Genomic DNA, 24,272 nt, shown 5'->3' on the forward strand with positions numbered 1-24,272 from the left:
ACAACCAGCAGTTCACCCCCCCCCCCCCCCACCCCCCAGTATCTTACCTGCAAGAGACATTTGCTGACATCACTTGCACATAGAGCTTTGTTGCAAGCCGCTACAGATGATATCACAGTGCAGCAAGTTATGGCCAACATGAGCCCTGCCATGTGCCATGTTTTTACCTGTCCAAAATAAAAAACATCACATGTGACACTGGTAAATGTAAAAAGCATACCTATACCTATAAATAGTGTCAGAATAATTATACTATATTTAAAATGTTGTTATCATTGATAGAAACAACTTTTTTTTCATTTAATACTTCCTTAAATTGGCACTCTCATTAAAACAAATTCTTGCTATTGCACTCCTTATCTTTCTAATGTACTAAGTTTTCTATGTTATATTTGTGTTTAAAAAAGCTGCCACAAGGTGTCTCCCTACTTGTCCAGAGCACATTTCCCCCCATCTCTTGCACAGACTTTGGACTCCTGCTGGCCTGGCAGAAGTCCAAAATCGGGAAATGCAGTCTGGAGTGCTGAGGGGGGGGGTGTGCAGCCTTAGCCAATCATAGCTCATCTCACACTGAACTGCTCTTGGCGGTGTATAGCAGAGTGAGGGAGGAAGTTCTCCCCTGTATGGCTTCAGATGATGTCATGCCTGCTGGTTAACGCCCCTTCCCAGTCTGTGAATCTGACAGACTGAGTAGAAAATACAGAGCAAAATCAAGGTAGAAAAAAAATTAAAATAAAATAAAGGCAGGGGGTGGTTTATCATGATGGGGCAGTGAACTGGGAGGATTATAAAATTTTACAAGATCATGAGAGGTATTCTTTAACCCCTTAAGGACACAGCCCATTTTGACCTTAACGACGCAGGACGTAAATGTACGTCCTGGTGATGTGGTACTTAACGCACCAGGACGTACATTTACGTCCTGAGCATAACAGCGGGCATCGGAGCGATGCCGGCATCATGCGCGGCAGGTCCTGGCTGTGGATCGCAGCCAGGGACCCGCCGGTAATGGCGGACACCCGCGATGTCCGCCATTAACCCCTCAGATGCCGTGCTCAATACAGATAACGGCATCTGCAGCATCGCGTTCACTTAACAGGATTATCGGATCGCCCGCAGCGCTGCCGCGGCGATCCAATCATCCTGAACGGCAGACGGAGGTCCCCTTACCTGGCTCCACTGCCTTCCGGGAGTCTTCTGCTCTGATCTGCCTTCCCGCAGACCAGAGCAGAAGATGACCGATAATGCTGATCAGTGCTGTGTCCTATACATAGCACTGAACAGCATTAGCAATCGAATGATTGCTTTAAATAGTCCCCTATGGGGACTATAAGAGTGTAAAAATAAAAGTAAAAAAAGTAAAAAAATAAAGTAAAAAAAATGTGAAAAACCCCCTCCCCCAATAAAGACGTAAATTGTCCCATTTTCCCTATTTTACCCCCAAAAAGTGTAAAAAAAATATTTTATATACATATTTGGTATCGCCGCGTGGGTAAATATCCAAACTATTAAAATAAAATGTAAATGATCCCGTACGGTGAACGGCGTGAACGTAAAAAAAAAAGTCCAAAATAGCTGCTTTTTTATAACATTTTATTCCCAAAAAAATTTATAAAAAATGTAATAAAAGTTTTGTATAAGCAAATATGGTATTAATAAAAAGTGCAGATCACGGCGCAAAAAATTAGCCCTCATACCACCGCTTATACGGAAAAATGAAAAAGTTATAGGTCTTCAAAATAGGGGGATTTTAAACATACTAATTTGGTTAAAAAGTTTGCGTTTTTTTTTAAGTGCAACAGTAATAGAAAAGTGTATAATCATGGGTATCATTTTAATTGCATTGACCCACAGAATAAAGAACACATGTCATTTTTACCATAAATTGTACGGCGTGAAAACAAAACCTTCCAAAATTTGCTAAATTGCGGTTTTCTTTTTAATTTCCCCACACAAATAGTATTTTTTTTGGTTGCGCCATACATTTTATGGTAAAGTGAGTGATGTCATTACAACGGACAATTGGTCGCGCAAAAAACAAGCCCTTATACTAGTCTGTGGATGAAAATATAAAAGAGTTATGATTTTTTGAAGGGGATGAGGAAAAAACGAAACCGTAAAAATAAAATTGTCTTAGTCCTTAAGGTCCAAATGGGCTGAGTCCTTAAGGGGTTAAAGGGGTTTTCCAGGCCAAAACTTTTTTTTATATATCAACTGGCTCCGGAAAATTAAACAGATTTGTAAATTACTTCTATTAAAAAATGTTAATCCTTCCAATAGTTATTAGCTTCTGAAATTGAGTTGCTGTTTTCTGTCTAACTGCTCTTTGATGACTCAAGTCCCGGGAGCTGTGCAGTTCCTATGGGGATATTTTCCCATCATGCACAGCTCCCGGGACATGACATCATCATTGAGCAGTTAGACAGAAAACTTCAGAAGCTAAGAACTATCGGAAGGATTAAGATTTTTTAATAGAAGTAATTTACAAATCTAAAGGAAAAAATGTGTGCAGCTCACAAATCTAAAATCCGAGGATATAGTTGGTTATATGCCGAAACCCCAACGGCCGGGAATAAATAGTATATGAAAAGAAAATATATAACCAATCCTTCTAGGATTTTACCCCGAAGGGTACACAATGAATTCAAAAATAATATAGAGAAATTTCAATTGATATAAATTTTATTAAACATATATAAAACAGTTGATGAAATTGTATAAAATTATTCTAATCCTGGCACAGATATATATAAGTGAATGTTCCACTGGGCCCTAGTGGTATTGATCACCTAAAGTGGGAAGACTTTGTTCTAACAATCATAGATAATAGAAAAAATTAATAAAAAAATTAATTAATAAAAATTTATAAAAATATACCGGTCTGAAAAAGGTATTATGTCCTTCTCTGGTGCAACTGATATAATATATTAGCGATGAATAGATGGACAAGTAGTGTATCCACTATGCAGTTGATTTTTTAGTCTATTGACTAGTACAGGCTTGGTCTGGTCTGGATACTGCTGTTACAATGTATCTCACCCGCTTCTGGCGCTCGATGTTGTCTCCGTCCACCATACGCCGGCTGCGCTGGCACAGGGCTGTCACTTGTGCAGAGTTTTACTTGTGCAGGGGTACGTTTGGCACAACAACCCCAGTAGCCTCCGTGTTGCTCCTGTGATGGTATTGCAGGGTGGGCGCAGCGCTGGCGTCCCTCGTGGTGGATAATGATGGAGAGTGGTAATTTCTCAGGGCGGGTGGAAGATGGATCTTTCCCAGCAGATTCAGGTTAGTGGAAAATCGCGGTGTGAGTCCAGATCGGACTTCAGCTGCGGTGATTGTTGCTTCCAATAAATAGCAAGTCTCTGTGCCAGGTTCACACCATCGATATATAGCAAGGTGCGGAAATTGACCTAGACGCGTTTCAGGGTTCTTTTGCTAAATTGCATGACCCTTTCTTCAGTAGGAGAAATAAAGAATGATTCTGTACATTTACGGCGCATGTCATTAAGGGGTTAAAAACTAAGCATTTTCCTAATATACTTAATAAAAAATTTGACTGCTGAAGATGTGAAAAAAAAATGTTAAAAAAAAACAGCCACTAGCGGGTCTCTGTCTATTTAATTTTCAAAGGAACCCTGGTATCCAAGTCTTTTTGGTCCTAAGAACAAGATATTTTTGGACCTGGGGTGTAGTTATCTCCCTTCTATGCCTCAGTGCATTGTACAGTATAATTCAGCTTTCATCAGTGTGAGGTCACCCCTGTGAGATCCAGATAGCTTACAGCCTTTTCAGCAAAGGAGCATTTCCATGCACACTGACGAGCAATACAAGATGACAATTATTATTTATATGCAAAATAATTTATTTAAAAGGTTATTTTATGAACTTTTTTTTGTGTATTTGCAGCACCTTATAGGTTCCACATGGCTGATTAAGGCTAAGTCTCCACTTGGCCAAAAAACGCTGCGGCCAGATGTTAGCTGTAAATCAATGAGAAATCTCTAATTTCGAATTCCACTTGGCGTTTTTCACTTTGGCATTTTTTTTTAATTCTTTTGGCGTTTTTTCACTTTTTTTGCAGCTCCTTGGCGTTTTGAAAAAAAACGCTGTATGTCACTCAAACCGGCGTTTTTTCGCAAAATCATTGTGTTTTGCTCCAATAGAAGACTATGGGAGTGAGAAAACGCCAAGAAAAACAAGATGAGGGGTTTAACCCCTTAAGGACGCAGCCCATTTGGGCCTTAACCCCTTAAGGACCAGGCCATTTTACACCTTAAGGACCGGAGCGTTTTTTGAAATTCTGACCACTATCACTTTAAACATTAATAACTCTGGAATGCTTTTAGTTATCATTCTGATTCCGAGATTGTTTTTTCGTGACATATTCTACTTTAACTTAGTGGTAAAATTTTATGGTAACTTGCATCCTTTCTTGGTGAAAAATCCCAAAATTTTATGAAAAAAAATGAAAATTTAGCATTTTTCTAACTTTGAAGCTCTCTGCTTGTAAGGAAAATGGATATTCAAAATATATATTTTCTGGGTTCACATATACAATATGTCTACTTTATATTTGCATCATAAAATTTATGAGTTTTTACTTTTGGAAGACACCAGAGGGCTTCAAGTTCAGCAGCAATTTTCCGATTTTTCACAAAATTTTCAAACTCACTATTTTTCAGGGACCAGTTCAGGTTTGAAGTGGATTTGAAGGGTCTTCATATTAGAAATACCCCATAAAAGACCCCATTATAAAAACTACACCCCCCAAAGTATTCAAAATGACATTCAATAAGTGTTTTAACCCTTTAGGTGTTTCACAGGAATAGCAGCAAAGTGAAGGAGAAAATTCAAAATCTTCATTTTTTACACTCGCATGTTCTTGTAGACCCAATTTTTGCAAGGGGTAAAAAGGAGAACATTTTTACTTGTATTTGAAACCCAATTTCTCTCAAGTAAGGACATACCTCATATGTCTATGTAAATTGTTCGGCGGGCGCAGTAGAGGGCTCAGAAGGGAAGGAGCGACAAATGGTTTTTGGGGGGCATGCCGCATTTAGGAAGCCCCAATGGTGCCAGGACAGCAAAAAAAACACATGGCATACCATTTTGGAAACTAGACCCCTCAGGGAACATAACAAGGGGTAGTTTGAACCTTAATACCCTACAGGTGTTTCACAACTTTTGCATATGTAAAAAAATATATATTTTTTTTACCTAAAATGCTTGTTTTCCCAAAAATTTTACATTTTTAAAAAGGGTAATAGCAGAAAATACCCCCCAAAATTTGTTAGGCAATTTCTCCTGAGTATGGCGATACCCCATATGTGACCCTAAACTGTTGCCTTGAAATACGACAGGGCTCCAAAGTGAGAGCGCCATGCGCATTTGAGGCCTAAATTAAGGACTTGCATAGGGGTGGACATAGGGGTATTCTACGCCAGTGATTCCCAAACAGGGTGCCTCCAGCTGTTGTAAAACTCCCAGCATGCCTAGACAGTCAACGGCTATCTGGCAATACTGGGAGTAGTTGTTTTGCAACAGCTGGAGGCTCCGTTTTGGAAACAGTGGCGTACCAGACGTTTTTCATTTTTATTGGGGAGGGGAGGGGGGCTGTGTAGGGGTATGTGTATACATAGTGTTTCTTACTTTTTATTTTATTGTGTGTTAGTGTAGTGTAGTGTTTTTAGGGTACAGTCGCAAGGGCGGGGGGGTTCACAGTAGTTTCTCGCTGGCAGTTTGAGCTGCGGCAGAAATTTTGCCGCACCTCAAACTTGCAGCCCGATACTTACTGTAATCCTCCGCCCATGTGAGTGTACCCTGTACATTCACATTGGGGGGGGGGGGGGGGAACATCCAGCTGTTGCAAAACTACAACTCCCAGCATGTACGGTCTATCAGTGCATGCTGGGAGTTGTAGTTTTGCAACAGCTGGAGGCACACTGGTTGTGAAACACCGAGTTTGGTAACAAACTCAGTGTTTTGCAAGCAGTGTGCCTTCAGCTGTTGCAAAAGCTACAACCCCCAGCATGTACGGACAGCGGAAGGGCATGCTGGGTCTTGTAGTTATGCAACAGCTGGAGGCATACTACTTTGGCTGGGGATTGTAGTTATGCAACAGCTGGAGACACACTGGTTTGCTACTTAACTCAGTGTGCCTTCAGCTGTTGCAAAACTACAACTCTCAGCAGTCACCGACAGCCAACGGGCATGCTGGGAGTTGTAGTTATGCAACCACCAGATGCACCACTACAACTCCCAGCATGCACTTTAGCTGATTGGGCAAGCTGGGAGTTGTAGTTACACAACAGCTGAAGGTACACTTTTCCATAGAAAGAATGTGCCTCCAGCTGTTGCAAAACTACATGTCCCAGCATGCCCATAAGGGAATGCTGGGAGTTGTGGTGGTCTGCCTCCTGCTGTTGCATAACTACAGCTCCCAGCATGCCCTTTTTGCATGCTGGGAGCTGTTGCTAAGCAACAGCAGGAGGCTGTCACTCACCTCCAACGATCCTCGCCGCACAGGTCAGTCCCTCGTCGTCTCCGCCGCTGCTCCTGGGGCCCCGATCCCAACATTGACGCCGGGGATCGGGGTCCCCAGCACCCGGGGTGCACGTCCCGCACCCGCTCACGTCCTCCGGAAGAGGGGCGGAGCGGGTTGCGGGAGTGACACCCGCAGCAGGCGCCCTGATTGGTCGGCCGTTAATCCGGCCGACGAATCAGGGCGATCGTGAGGTGGCACCAGTGCCACCTCACCCCTGCTGGCTCTGGCTGTTCGGGGCCGTCTCTGACAGCCCCGATCAGCCAATAATTCCGGGTCACAGGGTCATCATGACCCCCCTGGGCGATATGCCCCGATGCCTACTGAACGATTTCAGCAGGCATCGGGCACCGGCTCCGCTCCAGATGGTTGCGGGGGGCCGGTAAAACACATGACGTTCTCATACGTCATGTGTCCTTAAGGACTCGGAAATGGAGACGTATGAGAACGTCATGTGTCCTTAAGGGGTTAAGGACGCAGACAATTACATTTTTACGTTTTTGTTTTTTCCTCCTTGCCTTCAAAAAATCATAACTTATATTTTCATCCACAGACTAGTATGAGGGCTTGTTTTTTGCGCGACCAGTTGTCCTTTGTAATGCCATCACTCACTTTGCAATAAAATGTATGGCGCAACCAAAAAAATACTATTTGTGTGGGGAAATTAAAAAGAAAACCGCAATTTTTCTAATTTTGAAAGGTTTCGTTTTCACGCCGTACAATTTACGGTAAAAATGACATGTGTTATTTATTCTTTGGGTCAATACAATTAAAATGATACCCGTGATAACATACTTTTCTATTACTGTTGCGCTTAAAAAAAATCACAAACTTTTTAACCAAATTAATGCGTTTAAAATCCCCCTATTTTGAAGACCTATAACTTTTTCATTTTTCCGTATAAGCGGCGGTAGGAGGGCTCATTTTTTGTGCCGTGATCTGTACTTTTTATTGATACCATATTTGCTTATACAAAACTTTTAATACATTTTTTATTAATTTTTTGGGGAATAAAATGTTATAAAAAAGCAGCTATTTTGGACTTTTTTTTTTATGTTCACGCCGTTCACCGTACGGTATCATTAACATTTTATTTTAATAGTTCAGATATTTACACACACGGTGATACCAAATATGTATATAAGATATTTTTTAACACTTTTTGGGGGTGAAATAGGGAAAATGGGACAATTTACGTTTTTATTTGGGGAGGGGGTTTTTCAAATTTTTTTAACTTTATTTTTTTACACTTTAATAGTCCCCCATAGGAGACTATTTTTAGCAATCATTTGATTGCTAATGCTGTTCAGTGCTATGTATAGGACACAGCACTGATCAGGGTTATCGGTCATCTTCTGCTCTGGTCTGCGGGAAGGCAGATCAGAGCAGAAGACTCCCGGAAGACAGCGGAGGCAGGTGAGGGGACCTCCGTCTGCTGTGCTGAATGATCGGATCGCGGCGGCAGCACTGCGGGCGATCCGCTCATCCATTTAAGTGACCGCGATGCTGCAGATGCCGTGATCTGTATTGATCACAGGATCTGAGGGGTTAATGGCAGACATCCGCGGGATTGCGGGTGTTAGCCATTATCGGCGGGTCCCTGGCTGCGATCAACAGCCGGGACCTGCCGTGCATGATCCGGGCATCGCTCCGATGCCCTCGGTTACGCTTAGGACGTAAATGTACGTCCTGGTGCGTTAAGTATCACGTCTCCAGGACGTACATTTACGTGCTTTGTCGTTAAGGGGTTAACTTTGGCATTTTTGCAGGCGATTTTTTAATCTTTTTTGGACTTTAGCGATCCAAAAAAGTGATGGAGATAAAATTTCGTAGGTTACGATTACATTTTTTTTTTTAATATACAGTAGTGAAGGAAAAAAATTGTATCTAACGAAATTTATATTATTTAAAAAAAAAAAATGTTATTACTTTTTAAACAGGGACCAATTTATGTGTGCGGGGAAGTAAAAATGTAGCCAACAATTATAAAAATTTATTGCGTGTGTTTTTCACTTGCTTTATTTTTTACATTTATTTTAGTTAGTACTACTACTCCCAGCAGGGAACACACTGTTCCATGATGGGAGTAGTACTACCTGTATTAATAGACAGATGGCCCATTGCGATTCTCCTGTATAATATATAGATGCGGCCGGCGCTCTTCTATGGTCCCCTGCCCTGATGTATATTTACACTTATTCACATTCCCCGCAGAGCTGTGATTGGACAGATGGTTTCAGCCAATCACAGCTCTCTGTGAGAAATAGGATATATACGGCTGTGCATGGGACCATAGAAGAGCGCCGGCCGCATTCATACATTATACAAGAGGATCACAGCGGGTGTCAGGAGGAGTGACATCCGCCGTAATCTTTCCATAACTGCAGCTACTACTACTCCCAACATGGAGCACACTGCCTCATGCTGGGAGCTGTAGTATCTGCATTAATAGACAGATCGCAGCGGGTGTCAGAAGTTACACTCGCTGTGATCTGTCTATTAATGCAGATACTACAGAGCAGAGTGTGCTCCATGTTGGAGTAGTAGTACTTGCATATAAGAACAGATCCCAGCGGGTATCACTACTGACACCCGATGTGATTGTCCTGTCTATAGCAGAGATGGAGTGACTGTATACATCGCTCGCATTCCTGCTCTGCACTGTACTCCGTGCCGGCCACTCATTCATTCATCTTTTCCTCAGAGCTGTGATTGGCTGCAACAGCTCTGGGTGGAAAATATGAATGAGTGATATGAATTTCTATTGACCTCACTGGCTGGAGTATAGTGCGGAGAGGCGAGTGATGTATAGACCCGCTCGCTTCTCTGCTATATTATGGACGATCGCATTAGGTGTCAGACCGACACCCGGGGCGATATGTCTGTAGTACAGGTACTACCACTCCCATCATGGAACAGTCTGTTCCATGCTGGGAATAGTAGTACTACATAAAAAATGTAAAAAATTTAGAGAAAAAAATGTGAAACACACACTTTATTAAAAATTAATAAAAATTGGGTTATAAAATATATACATTGAGTTTAATAAAAAAAATTCCATCACTGCTGCATCCTTTTTTTTTTTTTTTTTTTTTGGTACCCAACAAATTTTGTACCAAAAAAAAAAAAAAAACACCAAGGTGCAATTTCCACACAAATGAAAAAAACGCCGGAAAAAAAGCCAGAAAAAACTCATGATGATGTAGATTGCACTGGCAATTTTTCAGGCGTTTTTTTAATCCCTAAAAACGCAGGACAAAAAAACAAGTGGAGACTTAGCCTTAGGGTTATAAAAAGCATGCATTTGGGCGCAAAGCTTTACAAACTTAAAAATGTTAATTTTTTGCCATAAAATGGAGGTTTCTCTTGTGTACTTGTAACACATTAGGTTCTATATGGCTGTATTAGAATTATAAAAAGCATGCACTTTAGGCACCAAGCTTTGCAAAATGTAAAAATGTTTGTGCAGACCTCATGACAAGGGAGAGGTAGGTGGGAGGAAGCTCATGAAGAAACAAGTGAGCTAAGTAAGACATCGATCAAAAGGTATTTTACATATAAAACATGCATATTATTATGCATGCAAGTCTTAGGGCACAGTACTGCAGATTTGAGCATTTTTTTATTTTCTTACTAATGACAGTAACGCTTTAAAACTGAAATAAATGGAACATTATTATATATACTAGTGTGATGCTGCGTCCCACAGCTGGTTATTAACACATACCCTACTGGCAAATAAAATTTACTAATGGGAGTTAGTATAAATAAGTTAGATTTTTATTGATGCTTAAATGTGACATGATTTTAAAGATTGTTCAGTGTATTTGAAGTATAGGTAAGAATCATAAAGGACCTGTTCAAATGAGTTCATAGATTTCAGTCAGGGGTTCTGTATCATGACATACCACTTTATAATTCACTAAACACAATAAGGATTAGTTTAAAAACTGGCATAACATATTGTAATGAATGAAAACTATGTTGGTAATGTGAACATAGCACTTTACATTGTCCAGTTCACAATAAATGGTGGATAAATTTACTGACGTCACGTCATACAAGAAGAAAATTTAATCTGTGACTGTGGCGTTACCACACTTTAGATCACTGGTGAGCCTATTTTCATTTGGTGTTCACTTTGGTGAAAGATAGATTTTATCCTTCATAGGCTAGGGGCACAATACAGCTTTTTTTTCCCAGGATATGGGTATCTTTTTATTATCTTGTTTGTCCTACAACATAGTTTGCATTACATTTTCCTATTTTTGCTATTTGGAAATCTAAGCATTAATATTGTATTAGATGTAGCTATGACACTACCGGTGGTGGAACTTTGATAAGCAACAAATAATTGATCTTTTGAGAAGGTTCAGATATGCTAACCCTTTATAACAGCACAGCTAACAGAAAGCATTAGTGTCAGGAAAATACAGCAACAATAACTAACCAATTGTGACCAGACTTGTAATGGATTTACAACCCACATTGCAACTTACTGTTTCTCTGTAACTTACCCTCAAATCCATATTCCCCTACAATCAACGGTTTCTTCTTCGCTTCTGCTTTTGTGGAGTGCAGTATGAAAGGACTGTGTGTGGCAAAGGAGGCTGGTGTGTAAGAAAAGGGGGAAGTCTAACAAGTTTAAGGGAAAGAGAGGGGGCCTGAGAGCAAAGGAGGGTAGGGAGGGTGGTAAGGAGGAGAGGGGAGGTTGTCACGGAGAGACCAAGTTTCTAAGGGAGTAAAAAGAAAAACATGTGGAAAAGATTATTATTTGGACTGGAGCCAAGATTAAATGTAGCACTGAAGGTAGAGAGGAAACAGCTAAGGGGGAGGGTAAATCAACAGAGACGATTGAAGAGCTCTCAGGGAGAGATGGGACATGGAAAATGTGGCACTTTTTATGTTCAGGATATAAGAGCTTGTCATTCTTCACATATAATATCTATAGACACAAGGTCTGTGGAGCCTTTCATCTAGACAGGTCTAACATAGGGTTACTTCTCAAGCTGGTCCTCTGTGGTGGAAAGCTGTATCCAAGAACATGCGTATTACTTGTGGCCACAGAATATGTCATTACTTGGATGACCGGATGATCAGTAAACAGACTAGCTCAGGAAAAACATCTGAAGAAGACTTGGAAATACTTTCATCACAGTTTACTGATGTACGGTTAGAAAGCACCTTGGCCTCAGTGTTAGTGGACAAGTAAAAGGCAACACAGTACTTAATCATGTTTCTTTAGGAACATAGCAGTCATTGTACTAGAAGGTACACGTATGTAACAGTTACCTCAACCCTAAGTAAATAGATGTCTAACTAATTTTTGGGTCCTAGACCTATCTTACTTACATTTCCGAGATGGTAATTAAAAAAGGAAAGTATAGCAAACTCCTGTTATTCCCCATTGTGGGCATCTCTTTTGCTGCTATTGTAGATATTCAATTAGATAAATATTTATATAGATCAGATAATGAGATACAATTATTTGGACCCTACATAGCCTACCAAATCATAGCGTCAGCCTAAACATTTCATATTGCAAAAAGCAAGGTATAGCATTCGGCACAATCACGTGAACAAAGCCATAATCTGGTTCGGAGTAGTGGAACACAACATTAAGCACAGTCTGAGCACCAGAGAATTCGGAGGCAATTACCAGAGGTTGTGTAAAGGTCTTTCCTTATTTTCGGTGCACACACATCAGAAACTGCAGGGAGCAGAAAGGACACAAAACAAACATCTACCTGTACCTACCTGTGTTTGTCTGGTGTCCTCACTGTTTCCTGCAGCTTCTGATATGTGTGTGTACCTAAAATAAAGAAATGTTTTCTACACTACCCCTGGAGAGTGCCTCCCAAATTCTCTTGTGCTTGGACCTCATTTCATATTGCATTTATATAGATCCAGCAATACTGTTTAATGTATATGATCTTGTGAAGAAGTACTATTTTAGCAATACTATTTTTTCTGTAAATAACTAAGAAATCTGCAACAGAGGCTCCATTAGGTAAAGGCAATACCGTACAACGAGTAAGTAGCGTGATCACATTGATTGTTGTAAAAACTGTTTATTTTCAATATATTTCTGTATAAACCATCCTTAGCCATGGTTGTACTTTAAAGAAATCTTGCATTTTATTGTTTGCTTGCACATGACTTGAACAAGGTAATAAACAATTGTTATGATAAAGTAACTTGAAGGCCTCTGAGGTGGAAAAGCTGTATCAACACTAAGACGTACATTAAACATGCTTCTTAATAACCAATATTTCCAACCTGAACAAAGGTTATGTTTCTGTAACTTTACACCTGTACCCAGCATATTCCTTCTAAAATTCTGAACCATAGTGTTATGACTTACTATTAGCGTCCTTCAGACCAAGATGGAGTAACTGGGAGTGAGCGTGACTGCCCTGACAGTGGTTGAACATAAATTCAGCGGTACTGAAGAAAGCAGCAGTTACCATTAAGAAAGGTCATAGTTATATACTAAACGCTGACATTCATTATTATCTGTCCCCAATGTCAGGATACACAGAACACGTCATTTAACTCTCAGGATTTGTTTCCAGTCTTATAAGATTCTGGATTATCAGACGGTTCGGGTAGATGTCACTACACTAATGGACTATGATGGTGATCCACCATAGCATTCCCTGGTTATTCCCTTGAGCACTATTATATACTGCCATCTATATTACAGACATACATAAAATGTTGCTTAGTACTAAAATATAAATACTTTAGTACAATTCTCTTCCAGTAATATAGTCTATAATATCTCTCATTACAATAAATATGACAAAATATTGCTTTCTGCATGAGCAACAGGCTAGTTACATCTGGTATAGTTTATATATACTAGAATTATTCTTTCCCTATATTGTAAACTCCCCTTTACCAGCAAACATCACAGGACAATACACCATGCAAACGCCTAAACTTAAACAGTGCTGAGTAGTCGAAATGGAAGCACACAGGCTAACAAAAGCCATCTGATTCCCTGAGAATCTATGATGTTTCAATCGGATTCATGCTCCATTGGATAATATAAAGGTTTTTACACATTCCTAAAATACAACACTTCTTTGTGCATACATGGTTACATAGTATGGTTGAAAAGAGACATATGCATCAAATTCAACCAAGGAATAGAATAGGACATGAATGAAGGTATAGGTAAGAAATGACGGTACTCTATTCGTAGTCATATATATTAAATACTTTACCGGCCTTTTCCAATGTACCAATGTCTCCACATCCCTCCTAATAGTTTCTAATCTTTTTAGGGGCAGTGTAATCTCTGGATATGTTTAATGGGTTCTCCAATTTAGTTAAACAACAAATGTATTTCTGCTAGGACTGTAAAGCTGGTGTCACACAAGGCAGATACTCAGGCACCAGCTATAGTAATAGATACTGAAGTCAGGTATATCCCATACATTAGTATGAGAAAATCTTCCCCTTTCCTAGAATCCCTTCCCAGTGGAAGCTAAGGGAAGTGGCAGTGTTCTTACTGGTAATATAGACACTCAATTGATTTGCTACATATGGAATGAAAGAAGGCAGGAAATAAACACAGGTCAGAACCCTCAATGGAGACAACCTTCTGTACATTCACCAAAAGGAAAGATACAAAGATTTGTGTAATGTGTTGAACCAGGTGACAGAATTTTCATGACAAAATCTCTGTGTACTGTTGTCTGTTGTGCTTTCCTGATGGTTATTGTGTTGAACCCTGAGCTTTTAAGGCTGCTGTCTCTGAAAACTAAGTACATTTTTTGTATTAAAACTATCAGTTACTTAAGGTACAGTATATTGTACGAGACAAGGTGAACAGCAGGCACTTTAACAGGGGTGAAAGAGTCAGTTGCCATCTATAACAGAGTTTAAAGGGGTACTGCAGCCAGAATTTACTTCTCCCCTATACACAGGATAGGGGACAAGTAGCTGATTGCAGAGGGTCGGACTGCTGGGGCCCCTCTGATCTTCTGAACGGGACCCAATCCCACTCAGTCAGGAGCGCATGTCATCTACCTCTAGACAGCACGTGCTCCATTCATTTCAATGGAGCGTGTGCCATCTAGAGGTAGATGACGCGCGCTCCTGACTAAGCAGGACGGGGTCCCGTTCAGGAGATCACAGGGGGCCCCTGTGGTTGGAACCCCCGTGATAAACTACTTATCCCCTATCCTGTGTATAGGGGATAAGTTAATTCTGGCTGCAGTACCTCTTTAAGGTCTAAGATATTACTCCATTAAAACAAAAATTCAGCTTTGCGATACAAAGCTCAATGTACCAATCCTCCTCAAGCTCGCTTATATGTATATTTCTGAACGCCCCATAAACTACAATGAAGTGACTGCTCCTCTGAAGACTTGTGGTGCTCCCAGCACTCTCCTTGCAGACAGACTGAGTCCTGTTTATGGGGAGGCAACTGCAACCACAAGTTTAGCTTTGATAAAGTTCTGTGCAAGTGCTCTTATGTATCCATGGATCCATTCCCGGGGTAAAGGTACTTATACATTGGTTAACCTTCTGGATTGAAAGGCCGTCCATTTAAGAATGCAGAATAACCCTGCAATTTTTAGCACTTTTCTCTGGTCATAAAACTATTATTTTAAGGATACAGATAAGGCATGTGTTCATCATGCACATCCACACTCTCTATTGTAATTTTATACAAATTACAGACAAAATAGTACAATAACATTAAACATCACCACCCTCAAATAGTACATTTTCCTAATTCCTATGTAAACTTATATTATCTCCCCTCACAATTCATAGTCTTTTGTCATGTTTTCAAATAATACCAGCTCTATGGTAATGGTGACATTCAGAAAATATCTGTAAATACCGAGGTATTACGGTTGGATCTGTGAGGCACACACATAGTGAACTTAGTGTGCAACTAACCATTCCAATACAGCCTTCATATTATTATACATTATAAGATGGTGGAAATAATGTATAACCATGTAGTCAATTTTCAATAGAAAGACCTTGGAAAGCAGCACAGTGTAAATAGAATCTAAAAATGTCATTGTCCAAATAGTTACTGTGCCTTCAGTCTAAGGCCGAGGCCTTAAAGGGGGTTATCCGCAAAAATCATTTGTTTCCTCAATATGCCCAGGCTGCTGGCATTAAAAGCATAAACCTGGGCTTACCTCGTCACTCTGTCTTTGTTGCAATCTTCTTCCCGCTTCTGGAGCTTTACACACAACACTGCAGCTCAGCTAATCGCTGGGCACAGCGGTGTCCACCCTACCACCATGGGCAATTTGACAGATTGGGCATGGGCACCAGAAAAGGCTTGGGGCCCGTACCCAATCTGTCATTGCCAATGAGCAAATTGCTGTGACCATAGATTAGCTGTGGGGCAGGGTTGCGTGTCAGGCTTTAGAAGCAGGAAGAGGGTCACAGCGGAGACCGGGACAGCAATACCAGGAACAATGCGATTTTTTTTTTTTTGTGAGGTAGAGATTCCTGAATTTTTTTAGGCAGCTGCCAGGTTTATGTAATCTGTTTAGTCCCAACATATGCAGCAGCCTATCTCTACGTATTTTGCCTAAGGCAGGTTAAACTAAAGTATGTGAATGTTACATCAGTTGCTATGGGTTAAGCCCTTTAGAAGTCTTGATAATCTTAAAGGGGAACTCCGGTGGAAACAAGTGGAAAACAAATGTTTTCAAATCAACTGGTGCCAGAAAGTTAAACAGATTTGTTAATTACTTCTATTACAAAAATCTTGACCCTTCCAGTACTTATCAGCTACTGTATAATACAGAGAAATGTGTGCAGTTCTTTCCAGTCTGACCACAGTGCTCTCTGCTGACATCTCTGTCAGTGTCTGGAACTGTCCAGATTAGAAGCAAATCCCCATAGAAAAGCTCTCCTGCTCTGGACAGTTCCTGACATGGACAGATATGTCAGCAGAGAGCACTGTGGTCAGACTGGAAAGAACTTCACACATTTCTCTGTATTATATCTGTAGTTTACACAGCTGATAAGTACTGGAAGGGTTGAAATTTTTAAATAGAAGTCATTTACAAATCTGTTCAACTTTCTGTATCCAGTTGATTTGAAAAAATATTTTTTCCACCAGAGTACCCCTTTAATAATATTGGTCAAGCAATACTCTGGTCTAGTCTCTAATCCTTACTCAGTAGCATTTTTTTTTTCTTTTCCTAGCAGTTGTCATGTTGTCTTTGGTGTTACTTTAAGACAAAGGGCAATATCTCACTAATGTTGAGGGCAGACATACTCTCCTCTCTCTTATATGAAATGAACCCATCCATTTTCAGATTGCTGAGTTCGAGAGGACCCAGTTTCAGGTCGAACAACACTGTAATTTCTCCCTTTGTTGTTGTCCCAGAATTCTTCATCCCCTACTTGATAGCAGATGGCAAACTCTAAAGATGAAGCCTGTGGTTGGTCTAGTTGTGGAAGAGGAAGACGAAAGGTGAAAAGATCTGTGCCAGGGTGCCCAGGTCCACCGTGACACAGACGAGCAGCATACAGAGCATGTGTATCCTGATGAGAAAGCCATTTGTTGAGAGAATATCGCACGGTGACTCTCTTTTCATAAGCCAAATCTAGAACCCTAACAGAACCCCACAAAAAGCAGCTCTCACAGCGCAAACTTTGTAGGCATACACGCTGATCCCATGTCTCCTGATCCCAAGCACTCCGCTCCCAGGTCTGTTTCTCCAATGTTCCACGCTCTACTATCCATGATGGGGATAAAGAATGGCGAGCCTCGCACCAGCTCTGAAAAACAGCAACATCTCAGTCAGGTATTGAAATCATAATGTAACATTTATCACAGTCATTTAAAAAGGCAGCGCATTAAAAAAAACTATGGGCCGACATACATTAAAGGCCTAAAGGTAAATCACCTGAAGGCATCTGGGCTGCATTAAAAAAAAAGAAAAGAAGAGAAAATGAGCCCTCTTTTCTTCTGAATAAGAAACACAGTTCTGTTTTGTTTAACTAACAGAATCCATTGTTTCAATTCTGGTATTTAAAATAAAGGGAAACATAAATAATAAAATCATATGGATCAGGTTAATGCGTGATCACATCATCAACTATCCAGAGGGCTAAAAAGTGGTTTGCATGGAAATCTTCCAGAAAGGAAAGTCCCAGCTTAGTAATAAAAGTGCATGCTGTTAGCCCCACGTGACGGACATGCTATTCTTGGACTTGTCAGACAGCCATCTTACTTTGATGTGAAGCAATTACAGCAAGTAACAGAACACATACTTATGAGCAGAAGCTTTTAGGTACAGTACACTGTTTACCTGTCCTTGAATGCAAATAAAGCCATTTTAGTTACTTAAGCCATAGAATTAAAAAGACTCTCTCATAGAACACTTATTGTGATACAACAATGAGGATTAAAGGGGTATTCCAGGCTAAAACTTTGTTTTTATATATCAACAGGCTTCGGAAAGTTAAACAGATTTGGAAATTACTTCTATTAAAAAATCTTAATCCTTCCAATAGTTATTAACTTCTGAAATTGAGTTGCTGTTTTCTGTCTAACTGCTCAATGATGACTCACGTCCCGGGAGCTGTGCAGTTCCTATGGGGATATTCTCCCATCATGCACAGCTCCCGGGACGTGACATCATCATTGAGCAGTTAGACAGAAAACTTCAGAAGCTAATAACTATTGGAAGGATTAAGATTTTTTCATAGAAGTAATTTACAAATCTGAAGAAAAAATAGGTATGTGCAGCTCACAATTATTAATGCACACCGAGGTCAGACTAGGGCATGCAGCTATACCTTAGTTGCAAAAAAGGAAAGAAAACCAGAAACAAATACTAGTGCCTGGACCTTCTAGGTGAGTAGAATATAATGGGTTAATAATTATAAAAAAAAAAAAATAGTGGGACATGCTTCAATAATAATACATTCAATTTATTAAAATGACAATATAAAAAGTTACTCCTCACAGGGCCCTGTGCGGAGAACACAAAGATACAGGCAATAGATATTAATGCATAAAAATATATAAATGTACCACTGGCATATATAGTAGTTACTTATGTGCAACAAGGAATCGCCTATTCTAAGTAAGCGAATACTCAATGCACAAAAACAAGCCACATGCAGGCTAAAAGTACGCTAATAGAGTGGCTAGTTACCACATTTGAATATATATATAGGTAAAATGTGTCCTTATTTTATTTAATTTACAAATCTGTTTAACTTTCCGGAGCCAGTTGATATATATATATATATAAAGTTTTGGCCTGGAATACCCCTTTAAAAGTCTTCTATTGGTGTATGGCAGCTGGAGCTATATAATTATGGAATTACTTAGACTAAAGCACATCATATTTCATTGGTATATTATGAGAAGTTCTCCCCTGGAAAAAAAAGCTCTCTAATATGGTGTCTAATGGTGTAGGATCCATTAGAAATCCTACAAAAAATAAAAAATTATAATAATCTGTAGTGTCTCCTGAAAAGGTACAGATTGCAATGGGTGCCATGTTATATCTTATTTTGGAGGCTGTACAGAGTTGTAATATGTCAAGCGTACTGTATAAGTCCTAAGTGATGTCAGGACGCTTTGTTATCTGTTATTTGTGATTCAATACTTCATCTGAATTACTTGTAGTCACATGACAAGATCTGATGAGTTCTGAGTTTCTAAGTGCAAACTAGTTAAATGTGAGATATTTAAGAAAATACACAATTTGGAGAGAAGTATTGTGATACCTACACATAACAGCTACATGATCTTTTATGATATCCCATTCTAACACAGTTAATATGAAGTTGATCTTCCCATTGCAGTTATACAACTTACTCTGAAAAGACTTTCCACAAGACGTTGGAGTTTGCCAAATACATTGATCTCGTTTAAACGCCCCCTTCTTTTAGGAGTTTGTAAAGGCAGACTGTATTGATAAGGGATGGATTTTATACACTTGTGGCAGTATTTTGATCAGTATTTTAAAGCCAAACCAGAAGTGAATCCACCAAAGAGGCCAACTATAATGGAAAGATCTGTACCTGTGAATAGACGCAGCTAATTATCATGTGCGCTTTTGCTGCGAATGGCTGTAATCACAGTAAAAACAGCTAATTTTGCCACCATTAATCAAATTGTGTAAATTATGGTAAAATGTGGAATTTTTACAGTCTGCCACAAAAAACACAGATGGTTATTAGTTGTGTATCGTTAATCAGCCACAAAGTGTCAACAAAATGTAATATGGCACCTATTAGGGGTCTTATTGGAAAATAGAAAATATCCAGCATTCTTTTCTCATTTGGGGGTATCCACTAAAATGAGATATCCGGATGTTTCCCAGGAAAGCCTGACTGAACCTGTACTTGTACAAGCTATCACAGGGCCCTACTTTGAATATTTCTCCATCATACACTGGTAGGGGGCGTAACTACAGGGGTTGCAGAGGTAGCAGTTGTATTGGGGCTCTGGTGTCCAAGGGTGCCCCAAGGTACATCTGCCCCATAAGAAATATTTCAAAAGGAATAATTTGTAAACATTCCTCAGTGAGTCACTCAATATAAAGGTTGAGTATATGATTGAGTGACTCACTGAGGACTGTTTACAAATTATTAATTTTGAAATATTTCTCCTTTTTCTTTTGGGGTGAGGGAAGTTTCAGTTAAAGGGGTACTCCTGTGGAAAACTTTTTTTTTTTTTTTTTTTAAATCAACTGGTGCCAGAAAGTTAAACAGATTTGTAAATCACTTCTATTAAAAAATCTTAATCCTTCCAGTACTTTTTAGGGGCTGTATACTAAAGAGAAATCCAAAAAAGAAATGCATTTCCGCTGATGTCATGACCACAGTGTTCTCTGCTGACCTCTGCTGTCCATTTTAGGAACTGTCCAGAGCAGGAGAAAATCCCCATAGCAAACATATGCTTCTCTGGACAGTTCCTAAAATGGACAGCAGAGGTCAGCAGAGAGCACTGTGGTCATGACATCAGCGGAAATGCATTTCTTTTTGGATTTCTCTTTAGTATACAGCCCCTAAAAAGTACTGGAAGGAATAAGATTTTTTTATAGAAGTGATTTACAAATCTGTTTAACTTTCTGGCACCAGTTGATTTAAATAAATAAATAAATAAATAAATAAATAAAGTTTTCCATGGGAGTACCCCTTTAACCTCATGTATCCTATTGTGAGCTACACAATTATTTAATTTTAACGCCTGATTGGTTACTATGGGCAACTGCTCCACTTTTACTATGTGTTTATGTGCATGTACATTTTTCTGTTTAGGTTTACAGAGGGTTGTCCAAAAAAGTTACCTTGTCATGAGTTGAAAAGTATAAAGGCAGGCCAGTGGTCTTCAACTTACAGCTCTCTAGCTTTTGTAAACTACAACTACGAGTGTGCCCAGGCATGCTGAGTGTTGTAGTTTTGCCACAGGTTGGAGACAGCTGGTCTAGGTTAACAGAAGGTCAATAGTTTCTTACGATAGGCCAGTGTGCCTCCAGCTGTTACAAAACTGCAACTCCCAGCATGCCCAGACAGCCAAAGGCTGTCTGGGCATGCTGGGAAGTTGAAGTTTTGCAACAGATGAAGGTACACTGGGTGGGAAACACTGCTCTAGACCATACAAATATTAAAATGGGATCATTGTTAACCCCTTAACGACCCCTCCGCCGGCTCCCGCGATATGCCGTGGGGTCACGCGGTGTCCCCGCGTCATATCGGGTCGTCCCGACGGCTATCAACAGCCGGGACCCGCGGCTGATACAAGACATCACCGATCGCTCAGTCGGGCTGTTCGGGATCGCCGTGGTGAAATCGTGACGTGCCGAACAGCTTACAGGACACCGGGAGGGCCCTTACCTGCCTCCTCGGTGTCAGATCGACGAATGACTGCTCCGTGCCTGAGATCCAGGCAGGAGCAGTCAAGCGCCGATAACACTGATCACAGGCATGTTAATGCACACCAGTGATCAGCATGAAAGATCAGTGTGTGCAGTGTTATAGGTCCTATAACACTGCAAAAAAAAAGTTTAAAAAAAAGTGTTAATAAAGGTCATTTAACCCCTTCCCTAATAAAAGTTTGAATCACCCCCCTTTTCTAATAAAAAAAATAAAACAGTGTAAATAAAAAATATATATAAACATATGTGGTATCGCCCCGTGCGTAAATGTCCGAACTATAAAAATATATCATTAATTAAACCGCACGGTCAATGGCGTACGCGCAGAAAAATTCCAAAGTCCAAAAAAGCGTATTTTGGTAACTTTTTATACCATTAAAAAAATGAATAAAAAGTGATCAAAAAGTCCGATCAAAACATAAATCATGCCGATAAAAACTTCAGATCACGGCGCAAAAAATGAGTCCTCATACCGCCCTGTACGTGGAAAAATAAAAAAGTTATAGGGGTCAGAAGAGGACATTTTTAAACGTATAAATTTTCCTGCATGTAGTTATGATTTTTTCCAGAAGTACAACAAAATCAAACCTATATAAGTAGGATATCATTTTAACCATATGGACCTACAGAATAAAGAGAAGATGTAATTTTTACCGAAATATGCACTGCGTAGAAACGGAAGCCCCCAAAAGTTACAAAATGGCGTTTTTTCTTCGATTTTGTCGCACAATGATTTTTTTTCCGTTTTGCCGTGAATTTTGGGGTAAAATGACTAATGTCATTGCAAAGTACAATTGGTTGCGCAAAAAATAAGCCATAATATGGATTTTTAGGTGGAAAATTGAAAGAGTTATGATTTTTAAAAGGTAAGGAGGAAAAAACTAAAGTGCAAAAATTGAAAAACCCTGAGTCCTTAAAGGGGTAGTCCAGTGGTGAAAAACGTATCCCCTATCCTAAGGATAGGGGATAAGTTTGAGATCGCGGGGGGTCCGACCGCTGGGGCCCCCTGCGATCTCTCTGTACGGGGCCCCGGCTCTCGGCCCAGATAGCGGGTGTCGACCCCCGCACGAAGCGGCGGCCGACACGCCCCCTCAATACGTCTCTATGGCAGAGCCGGAGATTGCCGAAGGCAGCGCTTCGGCTCTGCCATAGAGTTCTATTGAGGGGGCGTATCGGCCGCCGCCTCGTGCGGAGGTCGACACGCCCCCTTCCCGCGGGCTGCCGGGGCTCCGTACAGGAGATCGCAGGGGGCCCCAGCGGTCGGACCCCCGCGATCTGCAACTTATCCCCTATCCTTAGGATAGGGGATAAGTTGCTCACCACTGAGACACCACTGGACTACTCCTTTAAGGGGTTAATGAGAAGTGGGCACCATAGTTCACTGTGTGATCATAATAAACTGAAAGACAATGGAAAGTGAGTTACGCATGCGTGCTGGAGTTGCGGTCATTGCTTTCTGCAGGATTTTATGTCGTTTCAGGCTATATCCTATAACATTATGACATTGTACCAGGGTATATAAAAGCAGACTGCATGCATCTATATAAAAATACAGGATATCCTATAGTACCAGCTGTGACTGAAGGAAACTACAAGGTTGCAGCATGTGCATTTTACGTGTGCAGATAAGAGAACTGCATACGCCTGACACTGCATAGAATCCTGCACAAAGCAATGACTCCAACACGCATGCGTATATCGTGTCGCGCAGTTTACTTAGATCTCGTCGTAAACTTTATCGTACCAGCAAACCTGGATTTCTATATATCATTCTTCATAGCGGTGATTTCTTACTGCCCATGCTGAATATGTGGCAAGGACTCGGGAATACATACCACGTGCTCGCTGGCAATGCAGGAGCCCCCCAGCTGCTCCAGCAGCTCTTTCTGCAGTCGATAGGTGACATGCTGGGGGATGGAGGGCACGTCTTCACGTCTGAAGTGGCGGACAGACTCCAGCTCCAATCCCAGTGCATCAGCGAAGCGCACTCTCTTTCTGGTCTCCGGGCTTCGGTGTCGCTCCGCCCGGGACACACGCAGGGCAGGTGCGGAGCGTGACCTCCACCTCCGAGGAGCCGCCTTCACTGTACAGGAGAGGCCAGGGGAGGACGCCCCCTCTTCTGCCTCATCATGCTCCTCTATGCTGGGCCTAGCTGTGCGGTAATAGGCTCTCTCATACAGACCTGCAATATAGCTCAGGTTCCTGGGGATGTCCCCTGAGGGGGGCCGAGAGGGACGAGACATCCTGTGCTGTTTAACAGACACTCTGCACTGCTATCCCCTCTGTGCCATGCAGCTATGACTAAACTCTACAGAGTGCACTGCCGTATGCCATGTACTCCCACAGCTCTGCTATACCTCTACCCTAACGGTCACCCCGTGTGCTCTGCACCAGCAGCGCTCTCCTTCATCCTCAGCATCCTACAGACGCCTGGACCACTACCGTAATGCTCGGTATAGAAGCGCCGCAGCCGTGCCTCCCCCTCCTCCCGTCCGCACAGCAGATTGGAGGGCAGCTGCAGGGTGGAGCCCAGCGCAAGGTGATCTGTATAGGAGCAGACGCCAGGAAATGAGGAAGGGAAGAGTGGCGGTAGCCGGCATGCTGGCCCCCAGGAGTCGGTAGTGTCACCACACATGAAGACAACTGAACGGGACGCAGCACTCTGGAGCTGCCGTGTAGTCCAGCTGCAGAACACATGCGGCTCCGCATGGCCGGAGTTTACTGCGCTAATGTGCACGGCTGCTTTGTTAGCACGCACCAATGGATTTAATAGCAGGACTCGTGGTAGCATGAGGCGGCCGCACATGGGCACCGCACCGCTCCAGACACCCGTG

At 41.1% G+C, this 24,272-nt stretch overlaps 2 protein-coding genes across 2 annotated transcripts in view; both read right to left on the bottom strand.

Moving 5' to 3' along the window:
* The window catches only part of LOC130276642 (twisted gastrulation protein homolog 1-A-like), a 31,761-nt gene extending 20,517 nt beyond the window's left edge, over positions 1 to 11,244 (bottom strand). Inside the window, exons 1-2 of the mRNA XM_056526301.1 lie at positions 11,059 to 11,244; positions 48 to 167 (exon numbers count right to left, since the gene is read on the bottom strand). Of these exons, the coding sequence (XP_056382276.1) occupies positions 48 to 167; positions 11,059 to 11,070 (132 nt within the window). The 5' untranslated portion in view covers positions 11,071 to 11,244. The remainder of the gene's footprint in view (positions 1 to 47; positions 168 to 11,058) is intronic.
* A 5,324-nt stretch (positions 11,245 to 16,568) lies between these two features.
* On the bottom strand, positions 16,569 to 23,860 carry PPP1R3E (protein phosphatase 1 regulatory subunit 3E). Its single transcript, XM_056526331.1, has 2 exons — positions 23,274 to 23,860; positions 16,569 to 17,317 (listed from the first exon to the last, which is right to left on the bottom strand). Exons 1-2 carry the CDS (start codon positions 23,679 to 23,681, stop codon positions 16,823 to 16,825), a joined length of 903 nt encoding a protein of 300 aa, XP_056382306.1. The 5' UTR covers positions 23,682 to 23,860; the 3' UTR covers positions 16,569 to 16,822.
* Positions 23,861 to 24,272: the final 412 nt, after the last annotated feature.

Source organism: Hyla sarda, chromosome 1 (assembly GCF_029499605.1).
Source record: "Hyla sarda isolate aHylSar1 chromosome 1, aHylSar1.hap1, whole genome shotgun sequence".
In the NCBI taxonomy this organism is placed as follows: domain Eukaryota; kingdom Metazoa; phylum Chordata; class Amphibia; order Anura; family Hylidae; genus Hyla; species Hyla sarda.